Source organism: Sceloporus occidentalis, unplaced genomic scaffold (assembly GCF_023333645.1).
Source record: "Sceloporus occidentalis isolate IW3139 unplaced genomic scaffold, rSceOcc1.0.p SCAF_10, whole genome shotgun sequence".
Lineage (NCBI taxonomy): Eukaryota > Metazoa > Chordata > Lepidosauria > Squamata > Phrynosomatidae > Sceloporus > Sceloporus occidentalis.
Window position 1 is genome coordinate 14,756,662 of NW_028316990.1, and position 18,483 is coordinate 14,775,144.

The following is an 18,483-nucleotide window of genomic DNA, read 5'->3' on the forward strand; positions in this document are numbered from 1 at the left end:
AAACTTCTGTCTACTGACTCCCTGCTTTTTTCTGTTGTCAGATTTCTGTGCTCTCCTCTCCTTCACTTTGAATGGTTCATTCCAGAGCAGGATTTATCCAGAGACCTTTATCCCTTTCCCTGGGTCACAGCCTCTTAGGCCCTGTTCAGTGGATGGTGATATTGTTGGGGATTCTTCTGGTCATATCATGGCTATTATAGCAAGTTGGAATGCTTTTGCCAAACAAAAAAGAGGAGCCCTAAACAACCCTCCTGGGAAGAGGTGTTTCAGCCAAGAGAAAAGTGAAGTGCAGAGTTGGCTTAAACCCTACAAAACGTGCCAGGAGGTGAAAGTGCAGACCTGAGTACCACTGAAAACCAAAGTCAGGACGCCTTGCGCCCAGCTGGCTTGTTGCCCTCAAGGCTTGTTGCCCTCCTGCTGCGCGCCCCTTGCTTGCCCCCTGAGAGTGGCAGTTGCTCCTGGGTCTCGTTTCTTTCCCCCTGCTGTGCTCAGCTGCTGAGAAGAATGTGGCAGCTGTCCTACAAGGTTGCAGGATGCCAGTTGTGTAGCTTGCATCAGCTCCTTTGCTTTCAGACCCTCCCCAGGGGTGTCCCATACCCCATGGCTCCAGGAGCTCTCTTTCTTAACTCTCAGTGGTGTTTCCTTTCAGACTTGGATGTCTCTGACTCATCTGAGTGTTGCAGAAACTTGTTTGCTGCTATGGCCTGTCCAGACTACCTTCCCCATCTTTTCTGTAGAGCTGTATTTAATGATGTTGGGAATCACATGGCTAAACCATTAATGGGAATTGTGAAGAGTCACCAGCAAGTTAATACTTTTATAGAGCCAGGCCCTAAAACTCTATTTTCAAGTTTCTGAACGCTAAAAAAAGGGAAGCTTTGTGCTCTTTTTGTATCTCTATCTAAGGTGGCACAAGAATATTCCATTCTTGGTCCCTTTCCATTATAAATAATTGTCCTTGTATCTGACTATTTGCTTTTTTAAAACGGTGTTTAATATTTAATGCTGTTTAATGGAGAGTTTGGCTTCTCTCCCAGTGCATAAAGCTGCAATGTAAAATTCAGTCCTGTTAGCTTGTGACATGGTGGTGAGAGAAAAGGGCTACAAGTTCTGAAGTGATGGTGATGAGGGCCACAGCTAAGGATAGCAGTATCCAGCTGGGCAGATTTCTTCCCATAAGCAGTAAAACACTGCAAAGCACAACATGCAAGGATATGAAACTCAGGTTTCTGCAGAAAAATAGGCACAGGTTTAGTTAGGAGAGGAAGCCTTCACTCATACAAAGCCAGCTCTGCATTGGGAGAGTTCATCCGAAGGCCACGGCCCTGATTTTCTAAACTGGGAACAAGCTCAGGAGAGCCATTATACGGGAGCCGTAGTGTCAAGGAATGCCTTTTTCTTGCTTTCTGGTACAGTCTTTAGGTGACACCTTGGGGACCGTAGGACACTTCCGGATGGGCTGGGGCAGATTGGCTTGGTTGCCGATGCTGCCATGGTTGCTACTTGTACAGAGCTGGCTGCCCTGGAGACGCCTTTGCTTTCACTACAGCTGAAAACATTTCTCCTTGCTCTGTTGTGCAGCCTGTTTGTTCAGTTCTTGGCATCCTTTCCATTCTGAATGAAACAATGCTGCATGTGGAAGGCAGTGACGGGTTGTGCTGTCCATTGACCTCTCCCACCCCACCCCCAGTTTACCACTTTCTTCCCAGTTCCCCTCCCCACCTCGCCTTTTGCCTCTGTAATAGCTGTTTCATCTTGTATGTTTCCTGACACCATGGAGATTGCCTAGATGTGTGCCTAAAAAGCATTCTTGGACCTCTTTCCTTTGGGTTTCTTGAACAATTCTCCAGATTCTTTGTGGCGTAGGTCACCATTGACCTGCCATGTTCCCATTACTGCTTGAAGGCTGACTGGAAGTGTGGGCAGCAGGTCCGTTGCATGGAATGATAGGCAGGGGACAAAGATGAGGTGGAGGGAAGAAGTTACTTTTTGGGAGGACAATTTCCAGCATTTTCCCAGAATTGTTTGAGTAAATAGTTGTAGTAGCAGTAGTCATAACAACAACAACAACAATAACAACTCTGCCTCAAGGCTCAGGATGAATTGCATTACATGGAAGAAGGTCACAGAACTGTGAGTTTTAGCTGCATCAGATGGGGATGCCTCAGCTATCTAAATGTGGGAACGGAACAAGAGAGTTAAATGGGGAGCTCTGATATCAGCAGCAACTCCAATGTTTTTGCTTAATTTTCTGGTCCCTAAATACATGAGTTAGAAAGCTGGGCCAAAGCTACCAAAATGAATCTCAACACAGAGACGTATAAGGGACTGCACTTAGGACAAAAATGAAATGCATAGATATAGGATGGAGGGCATCTGGCTTAACAAGGAGTCCAAGTAGACCAGAAGCTGAACATAAGTCAAAGGTGTGACGTGGCAGCTAAAAAGGTCAATGCGATTCTAGGCTGCATTAACAGAAGTATAGTGTTTAGATCAAGGGAAGTAATAGTGCCACTCTGTTCTGTTTTGGTCCTCACTTGGAATACTGGGTCCATTTCTTGGCACCACAATTAAAAAAAGGATGTTGACAAGTTGGAGCATGTTCAGAGGAGGGCCACCAAAATGGTGAAGGGTCTGGAAACCATGCCTTATGAGGAAAGACTGAGGAGCTGGGCATGTTTAGCCTGGAAAAGAGATAGGTAAGGGGTGATATGGTAGCCCTGTTTAAGTATTGGAAGGGGTGTCACACTGAGGATGGAGCAAGCTTGTTTTCTGCTGCTCCAGAGACTAGAACATGGAAAAATGGATGCAAGCTACAGGAAAAGAGATTCCACCTAAATATTAGGATGAAATTCCTGACAGTAAGAGCTGTTTGACAGTGGAACATATTCCCTCAGAAAGTGGTGGAGTCTCCTTCTTTGGAGATTTTAAACAGAGGTTGGATGGCCATCTGTTGAGGATGCTTTGATTGTGAGTTCTTGCATGACAGAATTGGATTGGACCAGATGTCCCTTGGGGTCTCTTCCAACTGTAGGATTGTAGGATTACAACAATACAAAAGAAAAAGGTGGGGAGAGGAAGAAGAAATCAAGCACATTAGGGCAGCCAAAGAAAAGAAAAGAAAAGTTACATAATAAGTAGATTGGACGTCCGTGGAAGAGGAAGCTTTGAGAAAGGAAGTAGCAAATAGCAGTTAGTATGAGCTAATGGAGAAGGCCATGCTCTCCTCTCTCCCTTGGCTTCAGCCCTTTCTGGGATGAACTGTAGGTTGCCAAGTGAGTTTTGCCTAACAACGGGGCCATGGCCCAAAACAAAACAGCCACACAATAGATAGCTGGAAGCATAACATCGAAGCAGAAAGACTCCTGCAAACTTAGCCGCAGCCTTGACTGCATAATTGCATGTTGCCATGATGCGGGACAGGAATTGTGAAAATCGTCACAGAAAGTTCTGAAAATCTGCTCAGGCTAGGCCATGGCTCCATGACAATGGAGATTATCACACGGGGATGGGATCGCTCCCCATCCATATCCAGTCCTTGACAGCACAAATGACAGCTGGAGCGAAAGGCTTTCACACCGGAAGTGCCGATCATGTCATTAAAGCGGCATTGCAATAACAGGAAATTCTGTTAATACAAAATGCCGGCCAATGTCGCTTTAATGGCAGGTTAATGATGGGTTATTGACAGGATCAGTGCGACTTCATGTGAAAGCTTTTGGCGCCATTGCTGTCATTCACAAGGATGAGTGTGAACAACATGTGAAAGTCCTTCCCGCGATCAAATGGGAAGGATGGGACAATGACGAGAGAGGGACAGGGAGTCCTTTGTGTGATAATCTCCTATATCTGAGGTGTCAACAGTGCAGGGCCGCTGTACACTACATTCACTTAACTTGGTGGTTTTCAAATTTCTTCTCACGATATGGCGAAAATACAACAACTTTAGTAATCTCTGAGGATGCGCCAAGTGTATTGTTCTTTGGTGCTCCTCGGGTACAAAGAAACAAATGTTTTGCACATATTCAGAGGTTGCTACCTGCTGTCGTGAGCACTTTTTGAAATGGAGGTGTTATATCTGCGGGAGGACAGTAACAAAGACATGGTGTCAGAGCACCTGTTTTCCACGCAGAAGGTCATTGATTCAGGCCCTGCCATCTCCAGTTAAAAAAAGATCAGTTGTTAACTGGGAAAGGATTCCATTTCCCAGGGGACAACCATGCCAGCCAGATGGGAGACAACGCTGGGCAAGGTGAACAGACTGACCTGGCACCCATCCACAGCTGTACCTTTAAAATAAAACAACAGGCAGGAATTAAACACAGTGCTTTAAAAATAACAACCTCAGCATTGAAATGGTGTAGGAGAGAGCTTGGAAAAACTGATTTTTAAAAACTAACTCTCAGGCTCCCCTATCCAGCCATGGTGAATGAGGGGATTCTGGAAGTTGTCATCTTAAACTTTTCTCTTTCTGTGTGTATTTAAGTCGCCTGGCAATGCACAAGGTTTTGTTAGGCAAGGGTGGTTCTGCCAGTTCCATGCTCTTAAATATAGCCTATTGCACCTGGCATTAATTTGGTGTGTGTGTGTGTCTTCCATCCAAGTACTAACCAGGGTTGACCCTGCTTAGCTCCCAAGATCAGACAGGATCTGGTTATTTAGGCCCTTTTCTCATCTCATCAAGGCTGCAAGGCGAAGCCGGGTAAGGAAAAGAGGAGGAATGAAAGGGGAGATTTGGACCTGGGGGTTCAGGGTACTGAGCAACATGTTTCCAAGTTGAAAACATTCATGTTGGCCATTTAACAAATACAAAGAAAAATCCATCAGTGATACCTTTATTGGCCAACCGAAATGCACAATACACTTGTTGTAAGCTTTCAAAGCTCCATGGGCTTCTTCATCAGGCAAGATGTTACAAACATGGGAGGGAGGATTTGGATCTGCTTGGCAGGATCTTCCATAATGCTTAATATGATAGCCTTGTTTAAGTCTTTAAACCAGGGATCCCTAAACGGTGCCCTTTAAGGGATTTTGGACTTGAGCTCCCAGAAGCCTCAGCCATGTTGGCCAAGAGTTTGGGATTCTGGGAGCTCAAGTCCAAAATTCCTTAAAGGGCACAGTTTGGGAATCACTGCTTTAAACAGAGGCTGGATGGCCATCTGTCGGGGGTGCTTTGATAGTGAGTTCTTGCACAGCAGAATGGGGCTGGACTGGATGGCCCTTGGGGGTCTCTTCCAATCTATGATTCTATGATTCTAAGCATTTGAAGGGGTGTCACATTGAGGATGGAGCAAGCTTCTTTTCTGCTGCTCCAGAGAATAAGACATGGAGCAGTGGATTCAAGCTACAGGAAAAGAGATTCCACCTAAGCACTGACTGCCCTGGCAATGGATCCAAGAGCTGTTGGACAGGGCCTCTGGCTCTTGGCCAGCTGTTGCTGTTGCTGCTGTTGCTGCAGGGAAGGGCGGTGCCCAGAGAGAGAGGTCTCTAAGCCTAGAGGCTCTTGCTCTGGGATGAGGATGATGCTGCAGTGTGTGTCCTTGAGGTCTCCATGGAGACGCCAATCAACAGCTGGACCTCGCCCAGGGATCTAGCGCTTGCAAGAGGTTAGAGAGGCACTGCAAGGCTGCAAGGCGAAGCCGGGTAAGGAAAAGAGGAAGAATGCAAGGGGGGATTTGGACCTGGGGGTTCAGGGTGCAGATTCGCAGGTGGGAGAGGGTCTGGAGAGTTCTGGTCCTTCTTTTCCCACCGTCACACCCATGGCACCCACTCAGCCCACTGGGTGGGAAAGAAAGGACTCCAGGAGCACTGGGGATGTTTAGCCTGGAGAAGAGAAGGTTAAGAGGTGATATGATAGCCCTGTTTAAATACTTGAAGGGATGTCATATTGAGGAGGGAGCAAGCTTGTTTTCTGCTGCTGCAGGACCCTGAACCACGGATGCAAGCTATATGAAAAGAGATTCCACCTCAACATTAGGAGGAACTTCCTGACAGTAAGGCAGTGGAACATACTGCCCTGGAGTGTAATGGGAGTCTTCTTCTTTGGTGGTTTTTAAACAGAAGCTTGGGTCAGGGATGTAGCCAAGGGGGGGCACTTAGTCTGGACCCCCCCCCTTCCTAAAATCCTGGCTACGTCCCTGCTTGGGTGGTCATCTCTTTGGATTGCTTTGATTGTGTGTTCCTGCATGGCAGAATGAGGTTGGACTGGATCATTCTTGGGGTCACTCTGTTTTGCATTGGTCAGGCCTCACTTGGAATATTGCGTCTAGATTTGGGCAGCTCAATTCACAAAGGATGTTGAGAGGATGGAGTGTGTCCAGAGGAGGGCCACTAAAATGGTGAAGGGGCTGGAAAACATGCTTTTTGAGGAGAGTCTTAGGGAACTGGATGTGGTCTCTTCCAGCTCTATGACTCTATGGCTTATGATGACCTGAAGAAGAGATGGTGAAGAGGTGATATGAGAGCCCTCTTTAAATATTTGAAGGGATGTCACATTGAGGATGGAGCAAGCTTCTTTTCTGCTGCTCCAGAGACTAGGACCCGGAACAATGGATGCAAGCTACAAGAAAAGAGATTCCACCTCAACAGTAGGAGGAACTTCCTGAAATTAAGAGCTGTTTGACAGGGGAAGACACTCCTGCGGATTGTGGTTGAGTCTCCTTCTTTGGAAGTTTTTAAACATAGGCTTGATGGACATCTGTTGTGGTGCTTTGATTGTGAGTTCCTGCATGGCAGGGAGTTGGACTGAAGGTCCTTGGGGTCTCTTCCAACTCTAGGATTCTCTGTCTTATGGCGACTCTAAGGGGAACCTAGCATAGGGCTTTCTTAACACGTTTCTTCAGAGCAGGGTTGCCATGGCCATCCTCTGAGGCTGTGACACTGTTTCATGGGGTTTTCTTGGCGAGGTTTCTTCCAAGGGTTGTTTGCTTGTTTTGCCCCTGAAGCTGAGAGTCTGTGACTTGCCCAAAGTCACCCAGTAGGTTTTTCATGCTCAAGCGGGGAATCAAACCCTGTCCTCCAAGCTGGTACTCAAACCACTACCTCAAGCTGGCTTTCATCATAATTTTGTTTGTTGTTAATAGCTCTCAATCTTGTCCCATGGTGACCCTGTGGATGAGAGATCTCCAAGACTCCCTATCCTCCATTGCTCTGGTTCGTTCTTGCAACTTCATATCCATAACCTCATTAATGGAGTCTGTCAATCTACCACGTGGCAACAGAAATGAGGATATCTTAAAGCTAAATGTGAAAAGCATGGGTTCATTTCTTATATCTATGTTTTCCCCTCCATTTACTATTAAACAAGAGCTGTCTGTGTCCATGCACATCTGTGTATATGCATTATTTATCCCTTTCCATTCACGTTGTGATCTGAACAAAAGACCCACTCCACTTTCAAGCTGCAGTTTGTTACGGGAAGGAAGCTAATTCTCTTCCTCCTAGGCTTCATTTGAAATAAAATTAACCTCTGGTCATTAAATGGAATAATATCTCAGCATATTAGCTAGCTGAGTGCTTGCTCCTCAATGCATTCCAGTGCCCTTTGGATGTTTTTTCTGAAATGTAATGTGGTGCCTATGGATTCCTGACCATTTCTAGGTATGGCCTTTGTTTGGATACATTTGTGGAGGGCGGCTGTCTTTGTCACTGGACCATGTACATTGCCTTCAGGTATGAGGAAGAAAGATGGGATAAAAAATTAATAAAGGAAAATAAATGAACTGACTTGTTCTGAAATGAAATGAGTCACCCAGGTATACACAAATTCTGTATCTTCCCAGTTTTCCTTTCACAATGCCCTTTCCACAATAACATTCAGGCTCCCCAAAAGAGGCAAACTGCCGCTGAATGGCAGATGGAGGAATACCAGGGGTGCCGCCCCACAACTCTGAAAGCATTCAGTTGTCTTGTTCAGCCCAGCCTTGAAATGCACACATTTATTTTTAATCATTTATTAGCAATGTGTTCATGGCACCCCATAAAAGAGAATTTTCTGGGTAGCATGCCAACGTCGTTAAAAATGCAATATAAGCAATAGAAAGATAATTATATAAACCAATGTATACAATCTACCACTGCAGGGAAGGATGATTAAAATCAGTACAAATAGGTCTTAAAATTTTTTAAAGCCAAGGAATCTTATAATCCCAATAAAAGCCTCAGATATGTTCCACAGGTTGAGACTGGCTGGCAAGCCAGAACCAAAAACCATGTATTGAAGCAGATCTTGGGAAAAGTTATCTTTTGGCTCCCAGAATTCCACAGCTGGCATGTTCTGGGAATTATACCTTGGGGGAAAAACCCCTTTCAGCTGGGTTTGCAAACCATGGTTTGTGCTAACTGTGGTTTGGCACAGTGTTTGAATTATCAAGGTATGCCTATGGACATCCTCCTGCCACCAGAGGCTGGTGCACCTTTGAAGGAATGATGGATTTTAAAAAGCTGACTGCTGCCAAGAAAAAAGGGAGGAAAGCAGACAGATCACCTCATTAACCCCGATTTGCCTCTTGTAACTTTGGAAGTTGAAAACCTGCCTTGTGTTATTTTAAAAACTGCAGTTAGTCTACATGATGGATTTGGTGTGATGTCTGAGTAGAGTCAGGGTGTTGCATGAACATGCCTAGTGTTGCCAGTGCAATGTGTGTATGTTTGTTTGTGTATGTATCCAAGACCTTTGGGAAGGGTGCAACTGGCCAACTGTGTGTAATGCTTGAGCTGGTTCTGCATTGTGATGAAAGAATCCCTACAATACTTGTTCGGTGCTTGAGCAAATACCTTGGGCAACTGCGGGAAGGCAGGAGAGAAGAAATGTTTTAAATAAATAGGAGGATTAAGCGTTGCTGCCCTCTACCTGGCTGCTTCACAGTTTTGGATGTCAATCATGTTTGCTGTGGCTACCATGGTGTTGTCTGCCATAAACATGGGCAGAATGAAGGGCATGCGAGTGCTCCAAAAAGTCAAAAGAGCATCTCTTGCCTTGACTATAAGGGGTCTCTGACAGCAAACTGCAGATAAAGTGACACAGTTTGGAAAAGCTGCTCTTTCGGTCTGCACCCTCTAGATACCAGTGCGGATTCTGGGAATTGTAATCCAAAAAATAACTTTCTCAAGCTCTGCCAAATTCTCAGAGAAACACAGGTGGGAGTCTCGATTGACTGCAAGACATGAAGCCACAGCCAGTCAGGAATCTTTTCTATTGCATAGCCAGTCAGGGCTCCCGTGATCATGTGGCTGAGTTTTTAGGGGCACAAACTTAATGTGTAAAGTGAGAATCAAATGTGAGATTACTAGAATCACCGAGCTGGAAGAGACCCCAAAGGCCATCCATTCCAACCCCATTCTGCCATGCAGGAACTCACAATCAAAACACCCCCAACAAATGGCTATTAATCTCTGGAGCTGCAGAAAACAAGCTTGCTGCATCCTCGATGTGACATCCCTTCAATCCCTTAGTTACAACTGGATCTGCAAAAATATAATACAAAACGTAAGCTCTCCTTATCAGTGTGTGGGGGGTTCTGTTCTTGATTCCCACCCTACCACCACTATAGATACTAAGTCCCATGATTATCAGTGGATGCACAACAATAATGGTGTGGGTCCACTGGCAGATGCTCCAATTCATAGATGGCTAGTCCACCAATACGGAGGGCTGACTGTATTGAGCATGATGGAGGTGACTTATATTTGTCAAGACCACAACATATAGGGAGAGGACGTTTATCTCATACCTTGTTAGTTGTGATATTGACAAAAATTGTCCCACTTTATGTGGTGATGCTGGGGTGGGGAGGGAGGCAGAAATCCCATTGGAGTCAATGGCATTGCAATTTGGGAATGAAGAGTTCACCTTCCTTCCTCTGTGCCACATTAAAAATCCAGAATTTGTAAAATTAACTTTCTTTGATTACATCTCCCAGAATCCCCCAGCCTGGGATTTTGGAAATTGCAGTTATTGTTTGTTGTGGTGTGGCTCCAAATCTTTTTATTTATTTATGATTATCTTAAGGCAAACCTATCCTAGGGTTTTCTTGGCAAGTTTCCTCAGAGGGGTTTTGCCATTACCATCCTCTGAGGCTGAGAGAGTGGGACTTGTCCAAGGTCACCCAATGAGTTTTTATGCTCAAGCGGGGAACTGAACCCGGATCAACAAACCATTACACAAAAGTACATTTTGAAAGCTCTGAGACGGTATCTGTATATACACAGTCAGATTATTTGTCTCCCCAGCCCAGTATTGTTTCTCTATGAGGAGTATGCCTTAGGCTTGCAAGATCTAGTTTTGTTTTTTATTTAAAAGCAAAACACAGACTGGTTTATGAGGGCCATACATACTTACATGTATGTGAAAACGAAAGAAAGGGACATTTCACTGCACAGTATGTATTCCTGTGCTGCAATGGTCCCAAATTTGCAGGGACAATCCCAGTTACTCCTCTGTCATCCCATTTTTCAACTGCATTTAAAATGTCCCAGTTTCTCTCCTCCCTTGGTCCTCAGCTTTCTTCAACTCCTGCAGACTGAGTTCAAGGTGCAAAAATAGTTTGCACTCAGTTAATTCAGCAGAGGGAAAGGAGAGGAGAGAAGAGAAAGTATTATATTGCTCTTCCTAGTAGGTTCAGGCAAAAGCAAACTGCTTTAGTGTCTCCTATCTTATGTATTCTTCTTCATTTGGCTATCTTGACCACATTCTGATGTTGCTTGGTCCAATTTCAGCTGTAAAAAATGGGAGAATATTCAAATGTGTGTATTTAATAGAGTTGTTTAGTTTAGCCCTGAATTGTGCTAGATAGTCCAGTGACAACGTTTTACTTGTAATGCAGCTGCTGTGGAAAAAAACCTCCGCAACAGATTACTCACTAGGGAATATTCAGGAAAAGAAAACATCCATTATTGAAAGGACTAGGCTATTAAACAGAGCTGTAGGATAGTAAGAGAAGACATAGGCGGCAGCCAACATTTCAGTCCTTAATATCATATAGCATTATAACCTGGATGCCTGTAGGAAGCATGATTTATGAATTCTGTCTGTGGAATATTTACAGTACATGCGGCCTATCATTAACAGATCGTTTCCAGTGATTGATTTAACCATATATTATTTCTTTTTTGTCCCCCCCCCATCAGTAATATATTATTAACTTAAAATTACACAAGCAAAATGAAATGCAAAGAAACAATAATACCGTAAAAAAAAAGATTTGAACTATCACTTTCACTCAGGTCACGGATGGGATAAGGACGCTGGAGCGATCCTGTCCCTGTGTGAAAATCTCCAATGACTGCAGGGTGGCCATGGATGCTATTCCTTTTGTGGAAAGGGTGTAGGACCCCAACCGCATCAGGGCCCACTGGGGGGAAGGAGCTGCTTTCCAGGGGAGCTGTTATCTTCTGGGTCTGGCAGAGTTGCTGGTTGGAAGGGAAAGGGATTCAGTGGCAGTAGTGCTGGCCAGTCAGGGTTCCCAGGACCATGTCCCTGAGGATTTAGTGGCACAAGCTTTATGTGCAAAGTGAGAATCAATCCAGATATGACTTGAAATCAGTCACTGCTGGGAACAGGCTGGATTCCAGGGCTGGTGATGCTGTTGGCTCTCTCTCTCTCTCTCTGTGTGTGTGTGTAACTGAAAGGGGTGGAGGAAAAAAAGCAAGAGAAGCAGCAGCTCATTCATTGCAGCAGCAGCCAGCTTATTAGAAGTTGTTGGCCAAGAAAGCAGAAGTTGGGCAAGCCAGCGTTCATCGCGCAACAAGGTGACTCTCTTTCTCACTGGGTCAGCAGCCCTGCCAGGCATGGAAAGGGCTGATGGATGGCAGGAGCACCTCACCCCCACAACAGCAGGATGGCTTGGTTGGCAGAGGGGGGTGGCTGGGGTGTGTGCCAGGTAGCCTGGAGGTGACACCAAATCTAGTGATGCTAAGAGGGGAAACCGCTCAGACGAAAGGGGATGTGCGGATAAAGCAATCAGAGAATGAGGATGAGGGGAGAAAGTGGCACACACCTAGCATGCCAGAACCAACCAGTCCTGTCCATCAAAAACTTCTCCCCTCCAGCTCCATACTGAAGCTGCCTTGGAGCACCTGGCCACACACAGGATTATCCAGATTTGGAGGGGAAGGTGAGTTTTTAAAAATCAGACTAAAGCCCTCTGAACTGCATTCCCTGCAGATTCCCAGTGGATTCCGTGCAAATCTTCCAGAACATCGTGTGAAATCATCACAGTGACCACTAGGTAGGTATGCGGATTTTTTGTTTTTAGCATGTAGACAATCGCAGAGTAAAGAGGTAATCTGAAAATAGGGTTAGAGGTTTGGGTCTGGATGTGGGAGACTCAGATTAGAATTGCAGATCAGCTGTAAAGTGACAATACGTTTACCAAGATTAACCCTCAGGGTTGCTGTAAGAATGATGCAAAGCCATATGTATTGATCTGATGGAAACTGGAACATAAGTGTGTAGCAAAGAATTGTCTTTAAAGTACAGAAGATAGACAGTTGTCTGTGTATTTATGAATGGGCATTCACACAAATCCCAGCATATATGACTGGGGACATGTTTAAGGTTAAAGCATATAATGGCTCCCATATTTTGACCTACCTAGTGAAAAGTCAGGATCTGGATAACTGAATATTTCCTTGGTGGATATGCATTCAATGACATCTCTTACTGATGGAATGAATTAATTTGAACCAATAATATCATACAGCTGGGTTTTTTTAATGTTAAGTGTAGCCCTTAAGCCAAAGGTTGGAAGAGTTACTTTTGTGGATCAGAACTCCTAGAATTCCTTTAGACAACCTTTTAGTTTACTGTTCCCATAATCTCCCAGCCAGAATGAGCAGTGACTTTTCTAGTCTCTGCCTGAAAAGTAGAGGCATGCACAGGATGCTTTTCTTTCACCAGTAAATAACTATAGTTTTCACACTGGGATTAGAGGCCCAGCATGTGTAATGGTTAGAGCTGGGACTTGGGAGAGAAGCTGCACCTTCCCTCACAGTGTTTTTCCCCTCTCTCTCAACTTGACCTACTTTACAGGTTGCTCTGAGGATGGAGAGGATGAGAACCATGTATACTAATTTGACCTTGTTGGAGGAAAGGTGTGATGCATATGTACTCAATAAAAAATAAATTAAGGCTTCCAAACTGGCCTGTCCTACTGTATATCTTTTCTTGGAAATTAATCACTGATGCTCATACTATGGAGATTATCAGAGAGGGGACAGATGCAAAACCCATCCGTGACAGTTATTGTGGAAAAGACATTCTCCCATGTTGCACTGATCCTGTCATGAACCTGTCAGTGAAGTGGAATTGCATTAACCGTTTCTTCCAAAATGAAGGACAAGGATAGGACAATTCCACTCCACTGAGGGAACAATGGCAGAATCAGTGCAATGCCATTTGAAAGGCTTTCGTGCAATTGCTGTCAGTCATGCTTCCTGGACGAGACAATGACAATGACAGGATCAGTGCAACATTGTCTGAAAGTCCTTCCCATGATGGCACAAGAAGGATAGGACAAGGACAGGAAAAGGACGGGACAAGGACGTCCCATCCCCCGTCTGATAAACCCCTTCGTATTTGTGTCTAAACTTTAAAAAACGCTCGTGCCTTTACTGTAAAAGTCTAAACTTTAATAAATGCTCATGTCTGTACTGTAAAAGGAAACTTTATGTAGCTTTGTGTCCAGAGGCATGCCCATTTTCTTCCTTACACAGGTCCATGGAAATCTATGCGTTCTCATGTTCTCAACTATCAGTACCTTTTTGTATGTGGGATTTAAAGGTTTGAGGGTAATCTGCTCTTGCTTACAGTTGTGTACCCACACATATTTGCTGCAGGTACTTCCATGCATAGGAATGGCACAATTCCACCACTGTCTTCTTAAATCTGTGATTTCTAGTCTCCTTTTGTTCCTTTCCAGGAATGGTCTTGATTGACCAGAGAAGTTTTAAACAGAGAAATAAACTTATACACACGCGCGCGCGCACACACACAAAGAGACGAGTGTGTTTCTGCTGGTGTGAAGTATACATGCTAATCCTGCCATCCTCCCCACAGCAACAGCGTCCAAGGAGCACAACCCTCCCCTAGCAACTGTCACCAGGCAACACAAACTGTGGCCACCCCAGCAGCCAAGCCCACAAGCCTGTTTGTGTTTAGTGTCAGTCCGTAACTAAGGTGGACCTGGCAAACCCCCAGGTTGGCTGGTGCCCTAATAGCCTGCCCTTGGCATGGGTGGAGGCGGGCAAGGAGCCAGGAGAAGGGGAGAGCTAAGGGCACATGCCCACGAGAAACGGACAGCGTTTCCCAAGAGCAGTGCTTGCTAAACTACAGCTGGAGAAGAGTACTTAGGATCCCATGGACAGCCAAGAAGACAAACACATGGGTTCTTGGACAGATCAGACCAGGGCTCCCCCAGGAAGCAAAGATGCTCAAGTTGAGACTATCGTAGTTTGGCCACATCATGAGAAGACATGGATCACTAGAAAAAACAATAATGCTAGGAATCATGATGCTACAGTTGCATAGTGCGGTGTGGCCCAGTGCCTTGCCCTTTGCAATGCTAGAAATTGGGGGACTGAAGGGAAATTTCTTCAGTGAATACAGATTGTTATTCTGGGAATCAGTACTATCTTTTTGCCACTCCGCATAGCTAGCCCCATCCCTAGCCTTTAGAAAGCATGCGTATGGCTGCATGTTTAACCTCCATTGCCTACATCTGAACCTTTGCTTCCTCTGTTGTTTACAGAGCATCATGGCAGAAAGCACAGACATAGCTTCATTGGAGGAGAGTTTCCGGAAATTTGCCATATATGGGGACACCAAAGCTACTGGCCAAGAAATGAATGGCAAGAACTGGGCGAAACTATGCAAAGACTGCAAAGTCATTGATGGCAAAGGGGTCACAGGCACCGATGTAGATATCGTCTTCACCAAGGTGAAGTAAGTATCTCTTCCTGTCCCATATCTTAGAAGAAAGGTGAGTAAAGTGGTGGAACGATAGAAGACTTAGGGCTTATTCTTGGACTGTGACCAAGATTCCCCTAAACAGAGCTGTATAAAATTATCTGCAGTTTGAAGAAGGTTGATTCTTCCTCCCCAACCCCACATTAAATTTCCTAAACTAATTCACTGATCTTTTGCCTTTTGACACAGGATGGTGGTAGTGAAATTCACTCATACTGTCTTTTTTTCCCCCCGGCCAAATAAAAAATAGAGAGAAAAAAATGAGAGAGAGAGAGAGAGAAGAAAGAGAAGGAAAAGAAAAAGAAAAAAAGTAAATTGTTTCTGCTAGAAGCCTTTGGGAGCAGCAGTTTGCCTTTAAATCAGATGCCTCTCTGCATCATTTAGCATTAAAAGGTCCCCGTTTTTCAAATCTAGAAATAGACATCCAGTTACTTCATCTGGTTGTATTTTTTTTTCTTGGCATTTTTAGCAGACTGCAGAAGGTTTTAATGGAAGAAAAAATTGTCCCTAGTTCTGTCCCAGTTGCCCATCCTTTCACAAGCTTATGTTTCTGCTCCAAATAATAGCTTCAAAAACAAGCAAACAGACAAAACAATATTATGTCAGTGCCAGCTTTAGTTTGGCACTGCTGTGTAGCACATCTGTGCTTCTGGGGCAATGGCTCATGCTTTGCTCAGTGGTGCTGTCGCTGTTTGATTCAGCAATATTTGCTTTTGCATTGTTTTGTACTGTTTATGGGCAACTTTTTTTAACCGTAAGAAGGTGGCATGAGAGAGAATGAGCCCACCTGTTTGCACTTTGACACTGCAATGAAAAGTTGGTTGTTTTGCAAACTAATCTCTTGTGTCCTAATCCTAGTCCACAATCCTAAATCACCACAGCATAACATAAATATCTGCTGGTGGAGTTACACCAGGCTAGCACTGCTCAAGTCCCATACAGGAGAGCAACACTGAACAATGCATGTTCAGGAATGGGCCCTGATGCCCAATGTGTGATGCGTAATGACAGGCACAGATGAATGCCCTCTTCTTGTGCATCCACATGTGAACGAGTTCCATATGTGTTTTTCTTATTTCTCCTTTTAACTTATTAGGGTTACCATATCCCCTCCTTTTCCCAGACGTGTCCACGTTTTTAGAGCTAAAATGTCTATCCACAGTAGAGAAAGGGAAAAGGAACACAAAATTGCTGTTATTTACATACAATGAAGGTTAGGAATATTTCTAGCAACAATCGTCACAGCTTATTCAGTACGGCTTTTTAAAGCGAGCGTCCTCATAGCAATTGGTAGTTTGAAGTAGTTGATGTGCGTCATTGCTTTTTGGTTTATTGTTTACTTTTCAAAATATAGTAACCCTAAATTTATTCATTTCAACACTAGTCTTAAAAGGTTTATTATGAGCTCATGCAGCGAAGGCAGCCAACTCTGAGCCCTTTGCGCCCCTTCTATTCCAGGGGGAAGACGGCCAGAGTCATAAACTACGAGGAATTCAAAAAGGCTTTGGAAGAGCTGGCCCCAAAGAGGTTTAAGGACAAAGGCAAGGAAGAAGCCTACGAATCTATTTGCCAGCTGGTAGCGGGCAAAGAGCCAGCCAATGTGGGAGTCACCGTGAGTAGATGCTGTGGAGATTGGGGCTAAGAAGCTGGGCATGTTATGTCTAGAACTGGCACTTGGAACTGTTGTCAAGCTGATTTGGATAACCTGTTGTAGTTGCTATTATTATTATTATTATCATCATCATCATCATCATCATCATCATCATCATCATCATCATCTTATATCCCACCTTCATCCCAGTATAGGGACCCAAGGCAGCGAACAGCAGATTTATAACAATACAAATTTAAAAACAATACCTCGTTAAAATGTATAAATATAAAATTTAAAAAACAGTTAAACCATTTAAAAAGTTAAAACGGTTATGAATTAAAATAGAATATCTTAAAAATACAAGCCTCAAACATTATAGTAGTAGTAGTAGTTGTAGTAATGATATTACAGTTGGCCCTCCATATCCACGGTTTCTTTATCCACAGCTTGAAAATATTTTTGACAATACAAATTCCAAAAAGCAAACCTTGTTTTTGCAATTTTAGATAGAGGACACTATTTTACTATGCCATTGTATTTAATGGGACTTGAGCATCTATGGATTTTGGTATCCATAATCCTGGAACCAAACCCCATTGGACACTAAGGACCCACTGTATACTAATTTCAGGAGCAGAGAAGGTCAAGAGGACAAAAGGCTTTTAGGAGGGGATGGTCACCGATGGTTTGAATGTATTTATTTATTTTATTTTATTTATTTATAGTGTGGTGGGCCATCAAAGAAAGAATAGCTCTGAGCCTCCCTTGTGTTTTTCTTTCCGTCGGCAGAAAGCCAAGTCCGTGGGGGCCGTGGAGAGACTCACGGACACATCCAAGTACACAGGCTCCCACAAGGAACGCTTTGACGAGAGCGGCAAGGGCAAAGGCAAGAGCGGGCGGGAGAACATCGTGGACAACAGCGGCTACGTGTCAGCCTACAAGCACGCCGGCACTTACGACTCCAAAGTGAAGAAATAGGAGCAACCACCTCCTTCTCGTATCTGTTTGGAGAGGGGCCACCCCAATGAGATGCCTGCCGTTTGGGGGTTCAGCTTTTGTTAGGCCTGCTCCAGCCTTGGAGATATTGCTGGGAGGGGTGCCTGCCCCCAGGAGGTCGATGTGGCTGTGGCCCAGTCTGGCCATGTGTTCACCTCCCAATGTTATGCAAAGTCAGACTTATATTTACTACACTTTCCTGCAACACACTCCACAAAGAGCTTTATTACCTCAGATCCCCTCCCCTTGCCTTAGCCTGCCCTCTTCTGCTTCTGAAGCTTCACCCCATGTTCCTGCTCCATTCATTAGTCTGAAAGATGAGCGTTCCAAATGACAAAAAAGCTTCATGTGTTGAATTTCTGTCTGCCTGTAGCTGTTAAATGTGCTGAGCTTTTGTCAAGGAGACAAGATGGAGGTCTTACCTGGGTTTCTGCAGGTATCTCATACTGCTCTTCCCAACCCACTTCTCCAGCCTTCTGCCCTCCAGATTTGCTGGAGAACAACTCTTATCACCTCCAGCTGCCACTGGCTGGGCATCTCAGGAGGGCACACATCTGGAGGGCATCAGGTTGGAAAGGAGTGCCCTTTGGGCATCATTTCTCTGCTTCTGAACTGTATTTTTAAAAGCTGTATATAAATAAAGTGCTAATTATAATCCTTGTGTCAAGGCAGCTGCTCCCTGTTAGGCAGGGGCTTTATCACACTGGGAAAAGTGGGGATTTAAGCAGGCATTTAAGCATGGCTCCTCTTCATCTTGGAGAGAAATAACCAATGGGGTGCCACAAGGTCCAGTGCTATTCAACTTTGTCAGCGACTTGGATGAAAGAATAGAGGGCATGCTTATCAAATTTGCAGAGGGCTGGGACCCGTTCACACACACCCTTTTGCTCCACTTTCACTCCATTTTCTCTTCCTCTAAATCTGATTT

The 18,483-nt window shown here is 44.5% G+C and overlaps 1 protein-coding gene across 4 annotated transcripts; it reads left to right on the forward strand.

Moving 5' to 3' along the window:
- Positions 1 to 5,486: 5,486 nt before the first annotated feature.
- Positions 5,487 to 18,210, forward strand: LOC149305962 (tubulin polymerization-promoting protein family member 3). Of its 4 annotated transcripts, XM_089539960.1 has the most exons (6): positions 5,488 to 5,643; positions 11,629 to 11,748; positions 12,164 to 12,227; positions 14,748 to 14,941; positions 16,424 to 16,577; positions 17,349 to 18,210. In XM_089539960.1, the coding sequence occupies exons 4-6, from the start codon at positions 14,754 to 14,756 to the stop codon at positions 17,535 to 17,537; spliced, it is 531 nt and encodes a 176-aa protein (XP_089396086.1). In that variant the 5' UTR covers positions 5,488 to 5,643; positions 11,629 to 11,748; positions 12,164 to 12,227; positions 14,748 to 14,753; the 3' UTR covers positions 17,538 to 18,210. The 4 variants fall into 4 exon arrangements, with proteins under 4 accessions (XP_089396088.1, XP_089396086.1, XP_089396085.1 ...); XM_089539959.1 differs by lacking the exon at positions 11,629 to 11,748; XM_089539962.1 differs by lacking the exons at positions 11,629 to 11,748; positions 12,164 to 12,227 and having other exon boundaries at positions 5,487 to 5,643.
- The last annotated feature ends 273 nt before the right edge of the window (positions 18,211 to 18,483 follow it).

What these genes read in the sequence shown, in the direction of transcription:
- LOC149305962 (XM_089539962.1), top strand. Translation starts at nt 14,754, where the DNA reads ATGGCAGAAAGCACAGACATAGCTTCATTGGAGGAGAGTTTCCGGAAA. An exon ending in ATCGTCTTCACCAAGGTGAA is followed by an intron (nt 14,942 to 16,423) that starts GTAAGTATCTCT and finishes CTTCTATTCCAG; the next exon opens with GGGGAAGACGGCCAGAGTCA. An exon ending in CAGCCAATGTGGGAGTCACC is followed by an intron (nt 16,578 to 17,348) that starts GTGAGTAGATGC and finishes TTCCGTCGGCAG; the next exon opens with AAAGCCAAGTCCGTGGGGGC.